The 17056-nt window shown below is 36.6% G+C and overlaps 1 protein-coding gene across 1 annotated transcript in view; it reads left to right on the plus strand.

Annotated features, from left to right (window-relative positions):
- The window catches only part of mRRF2 (mitochondrial ribosome recycling factor 2), a 112840-nt gene extending 96660 nt beyond the window's left edge, over positions 1-16180 (plus strand). Inside the window, exons 10-11 of the mRNA XM_067759021.1 lie at positions 15593-15742; positions 15805-16180. Of these exons, the coding sequence (XP_067615122.1) occupies positions 15593-15742; positions 15805-15969 (315 nt within the window). The 3' untranslated portion in view covers positions 15970-16180. The remainder of the gene's footprint in view (positions 1-15592; positions 15743-15804) is intronic.
- The last annotated feature ends 876 nt before the right edge of the window (positions 16181-17056 follow it).

The following is a 17056-nucleotide window of genomic DNA, read 5'->3' on the forward strand; positions in this document are numbered from 1 at the left end:
ATAGGTGCCTTTGTGCTCGATAATTATTTCCGTCTCCTTCTTAACTTGATGGGTTTTGCAATCGCTGTCTTTATGTATGAACCTTACGTTTCGATTGACGATGACCTTTCCTATTGACGGTACATAGCATCTGTAAGCTTTTGACGACATATCATAGCCGACTAAAATTGCTTTAATTGCCTTTTGATCAAGCTTTTGTCTTCTTTCATCTGGTATAGACGCGTAACACTTGGACCCTAAACGTTTAAAATGATCAATGCTTGGTTTGGTTCCGAACCAGTTTTCAAATGGTGCTTTGTCAATTTCTTTTGCAGGTAGACGATTTTGTACGTAATTATCCATTGTGAAGGCTTCTGCCCAAAATTTATTTTCCATTTTTGCGTCTAAAATCATTCACCGTGCCATCTCAATTAGCGTCCGATTTTTCCGGTCGGCAATTCCGTTTTATTGTGGGCTGTATGGAGCACTTCTTTGTGCTTGAATGCCATGCTGCTGTAAATATACGTAAAATTTGTGGTTTACGTACTTACCACCGTTGTCCGTTTGAATGCACTTGGGTATCTTGGTAAACATGTTCTGGGACATTTTTATGTAGTCTTTGAATCTCTCAAGAACTTCGGATTTATTTGTCAAAAGGTAAATAACTGTATATTTCGTAATAGTCATCAATCAATGTTAATATGTATCTTTTTCCTGATGGTGATATGGTTTGCATAGGTCCACATACATCCGAATGTACCAAGTCCAAGATTGCTTTAGATCTGTTTTCCGATTTTTGTGGAAATTTCATTCGACTCATTTTTCCTTGTAGGCAAATATCACAATTTAATTGGTTGTTGCATTCGTTACCGCATGTTTTAAATTCTACTCCTTCAACCATTTCCCCTGATGCCAATGATTTGACCACTCGAATGTCCCTGTGACCAAGTATACTATGTCATTCATGAACGCAGCTGCCCGAATTATTATTTACCGTGTATATCTGATTTGCTGTTCGCAGTTTGTATAAATTTCTATCCATATTTGCTATAGCAATTTGTATTTGACCTTTTCTAATTTCGCATTTACGGTCACTGAAGTTTACTGTGTACTCTTTTTCGGTCAACCGCTTTACCGAGATTAAATTACCTTTAATGCTAGGAATGCACAAAACATCTGTAATATACACTGTATCTGTGTTACCTTCTTCGTTGACAAATTTAACGCAAATCGTACCTTTTCCATTCGCCATAACCTCTTGACCGTTTGCAACTAATACTTTTTCCCTGTGATCCGCATTGAATTTAGCAAATAGATTTTCATTTCCAATGATATGGGACGTAGCCCCAGAGTCTACTATCCAACCGTCAACGGATAATGTTGAAAATAGATATTGATCATTTTTACCGCCTTTTGCCAAGTTTGCTTTTTGGTTACCTTTTTGTTCTTGCTTCTGTAGCCACTTTTTATATTTAACACAGTTTTTCTTCCAGTGCCCTTTACCTTTCAAAAATAACATGTGATTTCTTCTTTATTTCTCGCCGAGTTAACTTTCAGTGCCGTTGAATTTATGTCACCTTTTTCCCGTTCTTCTCGTCGCCTGTATTCTTCTATTAATTTTGAAGTGATCAAACTCACTGTTAAATCTTTTTCTTCGCGTATTTCAAGAGCTGTAATTAATGGGTCATAACAATGTTGCACTCATGAACACTTCTGGTTTTAAATCGGTACCACCTTCATCCAGTCGCTGTTTCATGATGGTACGTAAGATGTTGACACGATTGCTGGTGGTGTCCTTTTCGTAAATTTCTTTTAACTTCATCCAAGCATCTTTTGCCGTTTCGCAATTTCGAATGTGTTGAATTTGATCGTCTTCTAGGTTAAGTGCTATAGTCGTATGCGCCTTTTCATCCTTTGCCACCCAAGATTCTGTTTTTACATCCGGAGGACTGTCGCTTATCGTACACAAAACGCACTTTTCTTTCAGAAGCCTTTCGATTTTGTACCTCCAGTTGAAAAAATTACTTCTGTTGAGTTTTTCGATGGTATACTTTGATTCAGATGTCATTATATATGCCTTATGTAAATTTTTCCTTTTAAAATGTACCTTTGTTTACAATTTACCTTAATATCCAAAAAAAAATATTGCTGCCACATGACGTGGGATGGCCCATAACCTCTTGTCTTGAGTGGAATTGGCAACAATAATTCGGAATTAAACACGATTTAATTAGATAAATTATACTTTATATTGATCAGAAAAAATGTATGTGTTGTACGTAGCTTGAAAGAAAAAACAACTGAATAAAAGAATTACAATAGTAGTAGTACATAGCAAAGGAATGAATATAAAATCGAAACATTACTGAGTGAACATTATGATATAAAAATGAAAGTAATTTGAAAGCGCTGCGGAACATAACTTCCGTTTGTATTCGTTCCAACAGCGGGATGGTCTAAAAAGTGCGATGTGGTTATATTAAATTGTTCCCGAGATGGTCGGGCTAGTACCTTAATGATGCCTATTACCGGAACGTACCGGTCCTATATACGGCATAAAACCATCAACATTGGTAACACTCCCCAAAACCTTCCAGAAGTGCATTTATCGCTACAACAACAACAACAATCTTTGCACTAGTCTCTAAGACTGTTAGTAGCAATAATGTAATGATAGAAGGTGGAGGAAGATTTGACAGCTGTCATATCGAACGCCCTTAGATCCAGTGAGCTCCAGGTTGCATTTTGGAAGCACAAGAGAATGTGGGCATAAAAAAGGCCCCTTTTCAAATAGTACTGATTTTGATTGATTGATTGATTAATTTATTTATATATTTATATAATAATATTACCGTAAATTACAAATATTTATGAAGAATTACAAAATGATAAGCTAGATCAGGGCCGTAGACAGAAAATCCGGTCCCGGGACTAAACAATTTACGGGCCCCTATAAAAAATCCACTAAAACATTTCATTAATTTGAATTAACGACGTCTCATTCATGAATAATTATTGATGGATTACATAAAAAAAAAATTTTTGCCACATCAACTAAATGATTTTTGTACTAAGAGCTGATAACGTTCGAATCGCTAAATTAGTGAATAAATAACTCCAATATTCAATAATGCAAAATGGTCTTTATTAGACTACTTTGAAAGTACTTCACAATAACACTTAAACTTCACAACCAATAGCGTGCTTAGATCAAAACTCATTAGTTATGCCTCAGCTTGCGCTGATTTTATACTCTCGGTTTCCTCGGTAACCCATTTCTCCTAAGGTCTAGTAATTTCGTGCTTGGTTGCCAGCTATATACATGTATATTTGTAGTTTGTAGCCATATGCGGGTGTATATGTGAGTACTACATCGGCTGATGATGACATGCGTTTGTGAGTATCTCTCTGCTGCCTTGTATGTATGTGTGTACATGTATCGGCTTAGTGATGATAGTATCGCTTAAGGATGATAATATTCGTCACACTATACTGTTTTATTGTATCGTAGAAATAAAATTCTGTTTTAACAGCCACATATTGTTTCAAATAATCTTTTCTAGTTATTTGGTAACATTTTAATACATTTTTGATAAATTTAATGATGATTATAAATATTAATTATTCAATATAGGAGGTTCGGATATCAAAGAGTGGCTTTTCTTGCTTTTTTCGCTGCAACATTTTTTATAATAATATCAAAATTTAACTGTCTTGCCAAAGCGGATTCAACACAAAGCGTGGCAAGTCCTGAAACTCGCTCTGGAGATGAACGCGGTCTATGAAAGTTTTTGATTCTTGAAAGGACGCTGAAGGAACGTTCTGCACTAGCTACAGTGACAGTTATAGTGCGGGATTCAAGGGGTTGTGTAGCGCAATATATAGCTTCTCCAACCCAATTGTCAACCTCACCTTCGAGCGGCGAATCCCGTTTCACTAACAGACGAGGCTCTGGCGACCCCAAGCTCCTCATGGAACTTGGGGGTGGGGAGGGAGGGATGGCCTGAAGGTTTAATGTGGCCATATAAATCGTTCCCGAGATGGTCGGGCCTGCACCTTAATGGTGCTGTGCTACCGGAGCGTATCGGATCTGTATCCGACAAAGGACCATCACATCGATAACACTCCCCAAAGCCTTCGGGGAGTAACTAATCGCTACAACAACAACAACAACAACAGTTATAGTGCAAAAGATACGTAAAGCAACACAAATGTTGGGGAAATTGTATACAGATTTTGAACATAGATGACAGACCTTTATCAAAATTTGCTTCGTAAATGTGTTTCAAGTGAATTATTTCGCATTCTAATCTTTGAGAAATATCCGACTTGTATTTTTCGACAAAATTTTGCTGCGCTCGCCCGAACCGTAGTTTCATCCATGCCTTTAAATTGCCACAGAAAGGAAAACGTTTCGCTCAAATTTCTCATAGCTGCAAATCGTTTAGTAATGCCAGTTATTACCGAATCAACGATCACCAGGAATGTATTGTTTTTAAAATCAGACTCTGAATGATCTGTAATCATCTCATTTAAATTATCTTTATCTTCAGAACGTCTTTTGGGTTTTCTCTTTCGAATGTCCGGACAGTTTGGAGAGATGTTCTATTGAATAGCAACTGTTTTGCATTCGTTTAAAATTGTTTCCCATTGGTTCCTGATCAACTTCAAATCAGCTAATAAGGCATCAAGATGTCGGACCTTGTTGTTGTTGTTGTTGTTGTAGCGATAAGGCTACTCCCCGAAGGCTTTGGGGAGTGTTATCGATGTGATGGTCCTTTGCCGGATACAGATCCGGTACACAGCACCATTAAGGAGCTAGCCCGACCATCTCGGGAACGATTTTATGGTCACATTAAATCTTCAGGCCATGCCTCCCTCCCCACCCCCAAGTTCCATGAGGAGCTGCAGCTGAAAACAGTAAAACCTTTTTGTACAACTCCGAAGAAAGTAATTGCAGCCGTACAAAATTCTGCAGCATCAAAAGCACATAAATTGAGACTGTGGGTTGCACAAGGCGAGTAATCAGCATTCGCGTTTTTGGCGTAGTGCTCCGTTGTAAGCTCCTTTCATATTGGCGCCGTTATCGCACCCTTGTGCACGACAGTTTTAATGGGATTTCATGTTTACCTAAAGTATGGCAAATTTGATCAGAGATTTCGTTCACCAAGATATGTACTTTCGCTTTTGAAAGCTAGGCCTCTTTCACCCAAAAATAAAATAGTGTCCAAAATTCTATTTAACATTTCTTTCCACTTTTGAGGTTCAGTGATTAGCTGTTCATTTATAAGTGTGTCAATTGTAGCCTCCTTTTGAATTAGATTTTGTAAAGATCGCAATTGAATATAACATTTAATGTGATCTTGAGTATTTTCGTGTGGTGGCAGTTTATCGTATAGTTTCTTCTATACCTGGAATTTCGAATATCCGAGAGCAAATTTTAGGTCGATTTAAAGTATTGGTGCTTAACAGACGACATGGTAGGCAATAAAAAGCATTGCTACTGGCACTCCACACTAACCAGTCACGCTCCACTTTCTCTCCATTTGGCAAGATTCTGTTTAACAACGAGGTAGGAAATGCCTCGTCATGACAATCACGTGGAAAAATAACAGGACACTTTTGATGACCTCGACGAATTATTTCGTTGACTTCTTCAGATCGCAAAAACTCATTATTCACGGTACCGATATCGAAGTCGTTTAAATAATCTGGACTTTGATACAGAGTTGGTGGTATTGTTTGAAGACTTTTTGAAGATGAACCTTCATCAGTGTCACCACGAAAACTTTATGATTTCGGATTCATGTAAACGTACGTTTTTGTTTGATGTTTTTATTGTCTCCCCAGGCCCAGGCAAAATATCATTATCAATATTCGTTGCCTTTGAAATGCGGCTTAAAATTTGCACATGGAACAACTAAAGACTCTCCCGAATTAAAAAAATGTTTTAGTACCTCTAAATCGGGGGCCCCTGATAAACCCCGGGCCAGGGGGAATCCCCCCCCCCATTCCCCCTCCACTCTCGTCTGGCCTGAGCTAGATTATGTTACGTCTCGTAAATACTGGATACATTTCATTTTAAATAAGTGATAACTATTTTCGTTTTTTATGTTTGATGCCATTGAATTAAATAAGTTTAGTCCTTTGTAGAATAAGGTATTTTGGGCCGCTGAAGTTGTGTGGCGCTGGAGTCTGAAATTGTTCACGTTCCTTAGGTTGTATGGTTGGACTTCGCCAACGTATATAATTTTCTCTTGTATGTATTTTGCGGTTTGCCATATTTTGGCTTTGTAAATCAACGCTAGGGTATTAAACTCTAGACGTTGTTTGATGCGTAACCACCGAAGTGCTTCCAGCATAAAATCCACAGGTGTGTATTTATTGCATCTTAGTATGCATCGCATAGCTTTATTCCGTAATTTATGTAACCTTTCAATATGGCCGTTATTACAACACGAATAAAGAATTGTTAAGCAGTACTCAAAATGCGGTTTTATAATTATTTTATATATTTTAACCGCAAGTAGCAAATTAATTTTTTTCCTAATTCTTTTTAAGAAACCTACTTTCTTTCCAATTTTTTTAGATATTTATCTGTTTGTTGAATTTTAGCTTTTTGTCAACGATAACGCCAAGGTATTTAATACTTTCAACTTTTTCAATGATTTCATCGTTGATTCTTATATCTTCTTCACTTGCCATGTTTATTTCCATCAATTTATTTTTTCTTGCATTTAATTTAAGCTTGTTCATCTTTAACCACTTGTTTATATTTTCGATGTCAGTCATTAATTTTAGTTTACACTCCTGTGGATTTTCTCCAATAGTGTATACCAACGTGTCGTCAGCATACATTACTGTTTTACAATTCTTAATTACAGCAGTCATATCATTTACATATATAAATTATGAACAGTAGCGCACCTAGCACAGATTCCTAAGGGACGCCTGTATTCACACATAGATATTCGGACACAGCGTTATTTATTTTAGTTCTTTGAGTTCTTCCATCTAAATAGGTCTTAAACCAATTGCTCTCTTTATCTTTTATACCGCACTTTTCAAGTTTTTGGATAAGAATATCTCGGTCTATAGTGTCAAATGCACGCTTAAAATCTAGAAAAATAGCCATGCTTTTTTTATTTTCTACTGTTTTCCACTCATTCACAACGTAGTTGACTGTAGTTTTACATGAGTAATTTTTCCTAAACCCCGATTGGTATTTCATAAGCAAATTATTGTTTTAGAAATATTCTTCTAATTGCATTTTAACAACTTTTACTAAAATTTTTTCCAATGTTTTGAGTGTGTTTATAGGCCGAAATTCATCACACTTAACGGTTTTGTTTACTTTTTCAACAGGCCTTATCATTCAAGCTATTAGGGAATACTCCGCTAATTCTGTCAGAGGTACCGCAATAGTACTCCAATTATTCAATATCATTTTAGGGCTGATTTTTTCATAATCCGATTTGTTTTTCATCTTATTGCATATTTTCCTAAGTTCTTCCCGATTTGTCATGCGAAACTTGAAAGTATACGGTGCATTTTCTATTATATTTTTATATTGCACATTTTCTATAGAGTTTCTTATCTCTTCTATACTACTAATAAAATATTTGTTAAAATTGCTAGCTATTTCATAATCAGTCTTACATACTTCGTTGCCAAATATCACAGTTTTTTCTTCCTTTAATACTAAGTGTTTAATCTCACTCCACATCTTCTGCTGGTCATTTGCCAGGTTTATTCTATTGTTTGTGTATTTCTTTTTATCTTTCATTACTTGTACTTTTTAGGAGTTTCTGTATCTTCTGAAGTTTTCCCAGTTATTAATGGTGTTATTTTCTTTTGCAATTTTATGTAGGCTATCCTTCCTTCATTTCATATTTTTTAACCGCTCATTGTACCATCCTGTTGGCGTACTACCGTTACTTACGACTTTTTCCACAGTAAATTTATTAATATTGTTTTTGAGTCCTAATTTTATATTCTCGTGAATGTTATGATGAGTTTCATATATACGCTCTTTCTTAAATTCTTTTGCAAAGCATTTTTTATTGTATTTAAATTTTTTTACTTTTTTTCTTCTATCTTCTTTAGCACACTTTTCCGATTTTATCTTCATTTCAATGGTCTCATGATCCGATATTTTTCCATATTAGCTAACATTAACAATAATAGAGGGAATGTTGCTAATTATAAAGTCTATAAGCGTTTTTGAGTTATTTGTCACTCTCGTATATTTTTCGACATGTTGTTTTAAACAATTATCATTTAAAATGCTTTCTATTCTGTTTTTATATGTTCCTGATTTCTTCCAGTCAATATTAAAGTCTCGCGAGATTATAACATTTTGCGCACTCTCTTCAAAGAAGTCACAAACATCTTTTTCCGAGCTACTTGGTGATCGATAGATCACTATTGCCCTTATTGTTAAATTATTAAATACGCAGTCACAAGATGTGACCCACACCTTGGCGTCTATTGATTCGTGAGTTATATTTCTTACTTCCCACTTATTTTGTATGTATATTGTTACCCCTCAAGTATGCGCAGAGTTTGACACACAACTTAATGTTCTATAATTTGGAAGACTTATTTCATTATCTTCAATATTTGGCGTTAGATGTGTTTCCGTCAGGAATATTATATCAACATCGTTTTTGATTATAGCAATTTCCAAATGTTCAAAGTTATTTATAAGTCCCTGAATGTTGGTATAGATCCCATTTATTGTACTTGATTGCTAGTAACCAATCCGCTTCTTTTTCAATTTTAATTTATGTTGGTATACCGGACAGTCTACACCCAATTTTAACTTCTTGTTCACTCGAATACAGTTTATGCACTTATTTACGAAATCTTTGTCACATTCTTTTGTTTTATGGTTTCCCAGACAATATACACAGATCTCGTCATTTTTACACTCGGTCGCTTTGTGGTTAAAGTCTTTGCATCTATAGCAGCATAACACACTTACTCCGTCGTACACCTTGCATCTGTTCCATCCAATATTTATTTTATCACTTGCTAGTACTTTTGGAAATGTTTCACCGTCGGTTTCAATAGTAGCATTATAAAAACTTCTACCATTTCTGTTCACCTCATATATATTTAATAACTTTAGGTGACTTTTTTCAAATATTTCGTTCTGCATTCTCAGTTTTTCCAACAACTCATTTTCTTCATGATTGAAGTTTATTCTCGACATAAGAAACCTTGGATTAATCGTCTTGGGTATTCTTATTTCATAGTCGTTGCCAATTTTGTTTTCCAATGTATTTTTTATTTTGCTTTGTTCTTCACTATTTTCACTTTCAATCACCACAATACCGTTTCGCTTGTTCTCTATATTTGAGATCTTTAAATTTTTTGGGTAAATTCTTTTATTTAGATCCCCTTTTGTTTTGTCAATTTTTTGGGTCACTTTTGGCCTTATAGTAATTGGTGCGGTTTTCTTCACATCTGGCAACACTTTCTTTTTTACTACTTCTGAGAAAGACACTTGGCAGCATTGTTTATTGCCCACTATTTTTTTGACTTTCCCACATACTTTCTCACTTTCTTTAGCAAAGATGACTTGATACGCAACTCTCTCATTTTTTGCGCTCTCACGAGGGATTTATCTCAAATTTGAGCTGGCAATAATCACAGATAAATCCCTCGCACCAGCTTAAGCGGCTGCCAGAACAAAAAATTTGCCAGCTAAAATGAAAAACGGGCCAAAAAATTCGGTAAACTTTAGTTTGACCTACAACTTTAGAAATGCGTTCAAAAATTATGGGAAACAGGATAAAAATACTTGTTTCAGTGTAAATATTATTAGTTCGAAGGCGGAGGGTAAATATTATTTCCCATTCAAAAGTTTTAACCAAAAACAGGTTTTGTAAATATGAAGTCCCGATGCAACCAGTCCATTTTGATCACAGAACCATGGAACGTCAGACATGTAGGATAAGCCCTATCCATTAAATGATGTTAACTGTTATATCATAGGTCCGATTTACTGAAATGTCAAAAGAATATATGGTTTTCACTGTGAGTTAAATGCGTTACAATATTTGACTAATTAATTTAATCAAAATGTAAATTTTACTTAGATTTTTTTATATTTGACTCCAACTAGTCGTATTATTGTAAAATAGGTTTAAAGAAATGAATATTTTACGACTATCATTTTATTAAATGATTGAAACTATAATCGCCGAAATGTATGTAAAAAATCCCCATATTCAGATCGACAGCGCTCTCTCGAAACAAAGAGTTGCAAATCCATTCATCTATGTTCTTTGTAAGTTCTTCGTATATTTTTTCGCTTTGTGACTTGAAATTTTCAGTTATTTTAGATAGATTTTTCATTTCGTTCACAGTTTTTTCAAAGGACTTTTGGGCAATTATCATTGCTTTTACCCGTTCGGTATACCTTGCGTCAATAGCTTCCAGCAATTTTTTCATTTCCTCCTCATTGTTTTCTTATTGTTTTTTCAAGCTCGCCTTTATATTCGTTCAGGTGTATCCCATTTAACTTAAAGCTCGAAACACAAAGCCCTGACGCCGCGAAATAAACGCGACGAACATCGGCTTGTCAAAAATAGAATCCTCATAATTACATGAAGGTGAACACAATGAACGCCAAGAGCGAAATTTAAATTAAATTTTATTTTTTTAATTTTTTAAATTTAATTGTTTTCATCTTTATTTCTAAATAATGGCCACTCTGAATAAACAGCGTCAATTTCGCCCGTCATTGTGTTTTAAGTAGACGAAATGTCTGGGCGTAATTTGAAAAATGTCATCGTCCGACGCGGCTTATATCGTCGTCGCTCAGCATTGTTTTTCAAGCTTAACTGTCTCCTGTATTTCTCTCATCGCCATATCGACATTTCGTATATAAACAAGACAATCATCGCACATAAATTTTATCATATCACTTGTGTTGAGCATATTGGTGGCATACTGGTCCAATCCCGCCCATTTATTTGCCAAGTGATACACCTTTCCACATACTCCCTGGCATCTTATTCCCGATTCACCTTTTATTGCATTTTTACATTTAGCACATTTAGGCCTTATTGGGTCCGGATTCTGCATTTTCACATGTAAAATTTTTAATTATAATTTTCGAAATTCTTTTACATTTATTATTTCAAAAACTTATCAGCATAAACAATTTGAGCGTCTAATTCGCAGGTTTTATTGATTAATAAATTCAATCACTGAATTAAACACCTCACAGCTTAAAAACACGTCTGTCTTCTTCAACAACTTCACTTTTTAATACTTTTTAAATAATGATAGAATTAAATTAATACTTTTTAAATAATGATAGAATATAGATGTAGCTTGATTTGAATGCAATTTTATGATAAAAAGTATGAAATAAAGTTGGCTTTATTGATTTATGAAACGTTTGCAGCTTATCGATTTTGCTGGTAATACTCTAGGACAGAGGTCGACTGCTAATACACTGCCAAAAATATCGGAAAAGGGTTTCAAAAGACATGTTTAACTTCGATATAAAAACCTGAAATTAAAGACTTCACTAATTTCAAAAGAGGTTTGCAAAAAAAACTGTTTAAATTTTATGCTGAAAGGGTTCTGCGACAAAAGACTATGAAAAAGATCGTACTCCTGGCCTTGCAGCGGTTGAGGGTCATTGTTCGGATTTAAATTCCGAGGCCAAAACGTGTCTTTTGAACACGCTCCGGACAGTTTTGAACAGGTATTAGCAGTCTACTCCTGTCCTGTAGTATAACTTACGTAATTGGTATTAACCGTTTAAACGGTTATGCCCGTCCAACAAGGTGCGCCAGCCGCTTCTTTTCTCTGCCAACTGTCGCCAATTGGTCACACCAAAGGAGTTTAAATCGTTTTCCACCTGGTCCTTCCAGCGGAGTGGTGGAAAAATTTAACAGCATACAATAGTAGGACGAACAAGACGACAGGTGTATAAATTGCGTTGGATATAGTAAGTTGAAGTTCTGAATTTGAGTCTGAGGCTGACATACTTACCAATCTCAAGAAACCCGCAATTTGTTACTACGGACTCGTATAAAACCGACAAACAAATTTAGTCTGATTACGATTAGAAAATAACAGTTTCTACTGATTATATCTAGAAAAGAGATATTCAGGATCACATCCACAATCACAGGGCACAGGCTGTTTAGCCTACACACGGAAAGTATGGAAGTCCCCTTCAACGCTAAGTGCAAGAGCTGTAGTGAGGACGGTTCATAGGAAACACGTCACCCATATCCCCTGCAAGAGCTTAGTCCGAAGGAGCATTAGGTCCCGAACATAAGCCAGTTTGTGCTATCCGATTTAAGGGCGATATCAAAATGCTCTATAAAGGACATCAGGAGGTATATTGACCTAACCAAATGGTTTTGAGTTAAACACTAACGTGGTGTATCAAGCAACCAAACAACCATAAAAGCCTCGGATACCGCCACTTTCGGTGCTGACCACGGAAAACGTTTTAACACCTATGATTTGAGGTCATGCATTTAAAATTTCCGACTCATTGACTGGAATGATGTCACTGCCCGGATGGTTCGTCAAGGAAAATGCTGACAATATAGCCATCCAATAGGTGCGATATATGAAGCAAAGAAAATCTGGAAAGCACAAGTTTTGCCCATGCCGTGATATATGTAAGTTGTCCTTGGCGACGTGAATGCTAAGACATGGAGAAAAGGTGCATTTGGCTCAGTTGTTGCAATTTTCAGCCTGCACAACGAAGCCTCACGTAATGCTTTGGGAATCACATTTGAACAGGGAAAGCTGAAGCTTGAACAGGAAAGCTGTAAAAATATATTTTAAGCAATTATTATCGATTTTATATTAATATTGCTGCATCTTACCATCATTTAATGCAGAAAATATGCGAGTTTTAATAATTTTGTTCAAATAAACAAATAAACAAAAAATGCAGTTTCTAGCTTTCAGATATTCGGAGATTTCACAGCCCAGTAGACGCGCTCTACAGCTGGATATATGATCAAATCTAGCTGAGCCGAATACATAACGTGTAACATGATTAAATGCTACATAAATTTTATGAGCAGACTGGGAGCTCAGTTTACTGTAGACTAGCTCTGAGTAGCATATGATCGGCATAATTAATTGAATTGCAAGTTTTTTTCTAACATTGACAGGAGTATAAATAGCAGACATTCGTAAGTTTCTTAAGATATTGTATACTCTATTAACCAACGAGTTTACATGATCATCACAGGTCAGCGGGGTGTTAATAGCAAAACCAAGATTAGTCACTTTTGAAACGAGTTTGAGACATTTACTGGCGACGCGTAAAGGCGGAATACTTGAGAAACGTTCGTTTTTTAGATATAGGCAACACGTACGATTTCTCACTGTTCAGGTATAATTCATTTTCCCTAGCCCAATCAAATAAGGATGCATAAAGCATTTGTCCCCTCATGATTTTCCGATAAATATAGTTGGACATCATCAGCATATGCATGCATTTGAACATGTTGGCATGCATTAAATAAGTCATTAATAAAAATACTAAATAATAGTGGACCCAAGATGGAACTTTGGGGTACCCTAGCCAATAGTGATTTTAGACCTGAAGTTTCGGAGCCAATTTTGACTCGCTGGGATCTATCCGTCAGATAACCTTGCATGAGCCGCACTGCGTAGTCACCAAAACCAAAATAATTTTTTAATTTTAGGCACAGCAAGTCATGGTTTACAGAGTCAAAGGCTTTTGAGAAGTCAAGTAGGCATAACATAATAAAGTTAATTGGTTTTTGTCAAAGGGTGCCCTGATGTCGTCTAAAATTTTTATGATAGCCGTGGAGCAACTGTGCTTTGATCGGAAGCCTGACTGGAATGTTGAAAGCAGGCTATGTTTGCTAACGTGGTCTTGAATTTGTTCCGACAACAATATCTCAAAGACTTTCGAAAGTGCTGCCAAAATACTTATAGGCCGAAAGTCACTAGGACAATCCGCAAACTTAGTTTTTGCAATGGGTATAATCGTGGCAACCTTCCGCATATGAGGGAAACAAGAGGTAGTAATACTGTGGTTGATAATATGTGTCAATGTAGGAAGAATGTACGGGGCAATTAATTTAACAAATTTGATCGGTATATTGTCCTCACCTATTGCATTCGACCTTATTTTATTTATGCATCTCGCCACATCAAGTTCCGAAACAGCTGTAAACTCGAGTCATGACAAATAGGAACCACATATAAGGGACGGGTTGTGGAACAGGTATTAACACAAGGGTTAACCCGATTCACAAAAGCCGCATTAAGGTCTTCAAGATTAAGGGAACAGTCAGAGCACCCGAAGGTTTTTCAAAATACGCCACAAAACATGATTAGGGAACGATGCATCCAACATTTTACTTTAATACTTGCATTTTTCTCTCCTTATAAAGACTGTGGTCTCATTTCGTGTATGTTTGTATGCATGCCAATTTGCGTCGCTTCGGTTTTTTTCCAGAGGGAATAAAGCTTATTGCGCTTCATGATCATAGCACGTACGGATTTATTAAACCAAGGGCAAGAGGAAGATCTGGTCGTATATACCCGAGAAGGAACGTGAGTTGTATAGAGGTTTAAAATAATTTCATTCAAGACCCTCAGCTTTTCATGCACCGAACTCAAACTCCAACAAGCAGACCAATTTATGTCGGAGATGTCTCCAAAAAGGTTATTTACGTCCAGTCGACGATAATCTGGTGAAATGGATGGACTAGCTACTACACTGCGGCTATCGAGCACTACATCAAATGAACAGAAAATTAGATCATGGTCTGAGATAAAGGATAGTTGGTCAAACTTTAAGACTTTAGACGTAGACTAGACACTCCAACTAGCAAGTTCTCAGTGACGTTAACAGCTATACTTGAGACTATTCTGATCTTGAGATGTTTTTTACAATACATAGCAACACCACCACCTTTCTTTACCTTCCTATCCATTCTATAGAGTACGTATCCCTTTATTTATATCAAAATGGCCATCAAGTATTTCAGGTTTAAACCAAGTCTGGGAAACAAATGATATCAACCCTAGATTGTTCGAATATCGCTCTGACTACATCCATCTTTTCACCATTCAAACTACGAGCATTAAAGTGCGCCACGTTGAAACCTTTATGGCGCCTGCATAGAACATTAAGCAAAGCTAGGCTATTATTCGCAATGTTATTCGCGTTTCTACTATCCCCGAACACTAAATACAATCGTATTAAAAGCAACTTTAAATTAAGGTATACACAAAGCCGAAGTAAAAGAAAAAGAATAATAAAATGTTTGCGCCATCATCACAAGTCAATGCAAGAGTGACTTATTCGGTAAGACTGATTTGATATATATGCCTCATAGGGAAACATTGTTGTTGTTTATTTCGGTATGCAAACTTATAAAGTTCACCGCCAAATTTCAGCCACCTTTCTTCTTGACTATACCAACTATTTGCCCATACACGCGGTGGGTCTGCTACATTCCTATTTTTATTCCACTTACTAACAATTTGCAAGGGGGCCAAATATCAGTCTGAACTTTGCACTTGTAATTGTGAACATTTTCCGCTTAAAATAACATTTTGCTTCACACTCCTCCAGATCTTAACATCAGTGGGCACGCGCTTACTTGAACCAATTATGGCCATAGAAATCGTTGTACCATCCGAACATGTATCCTCCATTATAGGCGATTTAACGCGTCGTCGTGCAACGATCAACGAAATACGAACGAAAAGCGAACAAAATAAAGTGAGTATAAATTTATTAGCGCTGCATTCAAGCATTAATGTTTTTGTTGTTACTACTTTCAGATAATATCTGTGAATGCACCATTGGCCGAATTAGCTGGATATTCTAGTGTTTTACGCACAATAAGTTCGGGCACTGCTAGCATGACAATGCAACCATGCGGATTTTCAAATATGAGCCCAAACGATGAAGTACGAGCAATACAAAGAGCACTAGGATTTGAATAATTCGAATGCCATGAAGAGAATTGAAAAAATAGTTTATGAATTCGCGAATTCTCTGTTTATATACGATTAAGAATAAACTGTGAAAATCTACACAGTATTGAAACTGAAACTTATGTCGACTCGAAAATTGGATGAGTCTCAGATATTCTGGTAAAAAGATCATATCTCAGCTAAGTTATTAATAAAGCCGTACAGCAATTAAGATACCTCAGACTCGCTTTCTTTACTACATACTTGGCGGACGCGGTGGTGTGGTGGTAACGTCGTGCTCCGCGTACCACGCCGAGGTTTCTGGATTCAACTCCCCTGCAAAGTAACATAAAAAATTTAGAAAAAAGTTGTTTCAATTAGAAAAAAGTTTTTGTAATCGCGGTCGCCCATCGGCAGTCAATTCGCAAACACTCCCAGTGTATTTCTGCCGCGAAAAGCTTCTCAGCATAAAACAAGTTGGGCCGGCCCCTCCATCCCTTTATGAACACTCCATATCAGCCCCCTTGGGGCATACATCTCCTTCTCGAGCAAATTTTGTTGTATTGTAGCAGTGCTTCGCCCCATCGAATAGGTACAACCAACCAATAATTGTCATCGATGTCCTCTAACGGCAGTCCGAGGAAACTTGCCGTTTCAATTTAGCTGGACTTGAGAAATAAGAGTGTTAGAGGCGTTGGTTCCACATTGCAATTGAAAAGATGGTTGGAGTGGGGACACGTTACACAGGACAATCCCTGACATATTGATCCGACGTCTTTTAAGTACTGCATTTCTGCATAGTGCTTACGGATATGACTTCTTAAGTCCCTGGGTATTCAGCATAAACTGTTTGTTCAGCATTTCATTTCTCTCCTTTATGGGAAGTATTTTCGCCTCACTGTAAATGTGATGTTCTGGGGGCATAAGAAGACATCCCGTGGCAGTTCTCAGCGCGGAGTTTAGACAGGCCTGTAGTTTGCTCCAGTGTGTTTCTTTTAGGCTCGGCGAGTACATTGGGGACACGTAGCATACAAGCGACCGGCCAATTGCTTTATACGTAGTTGTGAACGTTTCTTTATCTTTGGCAAAGAAACTTGAGGATTTTGATGCGGCTCTG

This window comes from Eurosta solidaginis, chromosome 1 (assembly GCF_040869045.1).
Source record: "Eurosta solidaginis isolate ZX-2024a chromosome 1, ASM4086904v1, whole genome shotgun sequence".
NCBI classification, from domain to species: domain Eukaryota; kingdom Metazoa; phylum Arthropoda; class Insecta; order Diptera; family Tephritidae; genus Eurosta; species Eurosta solidaginis.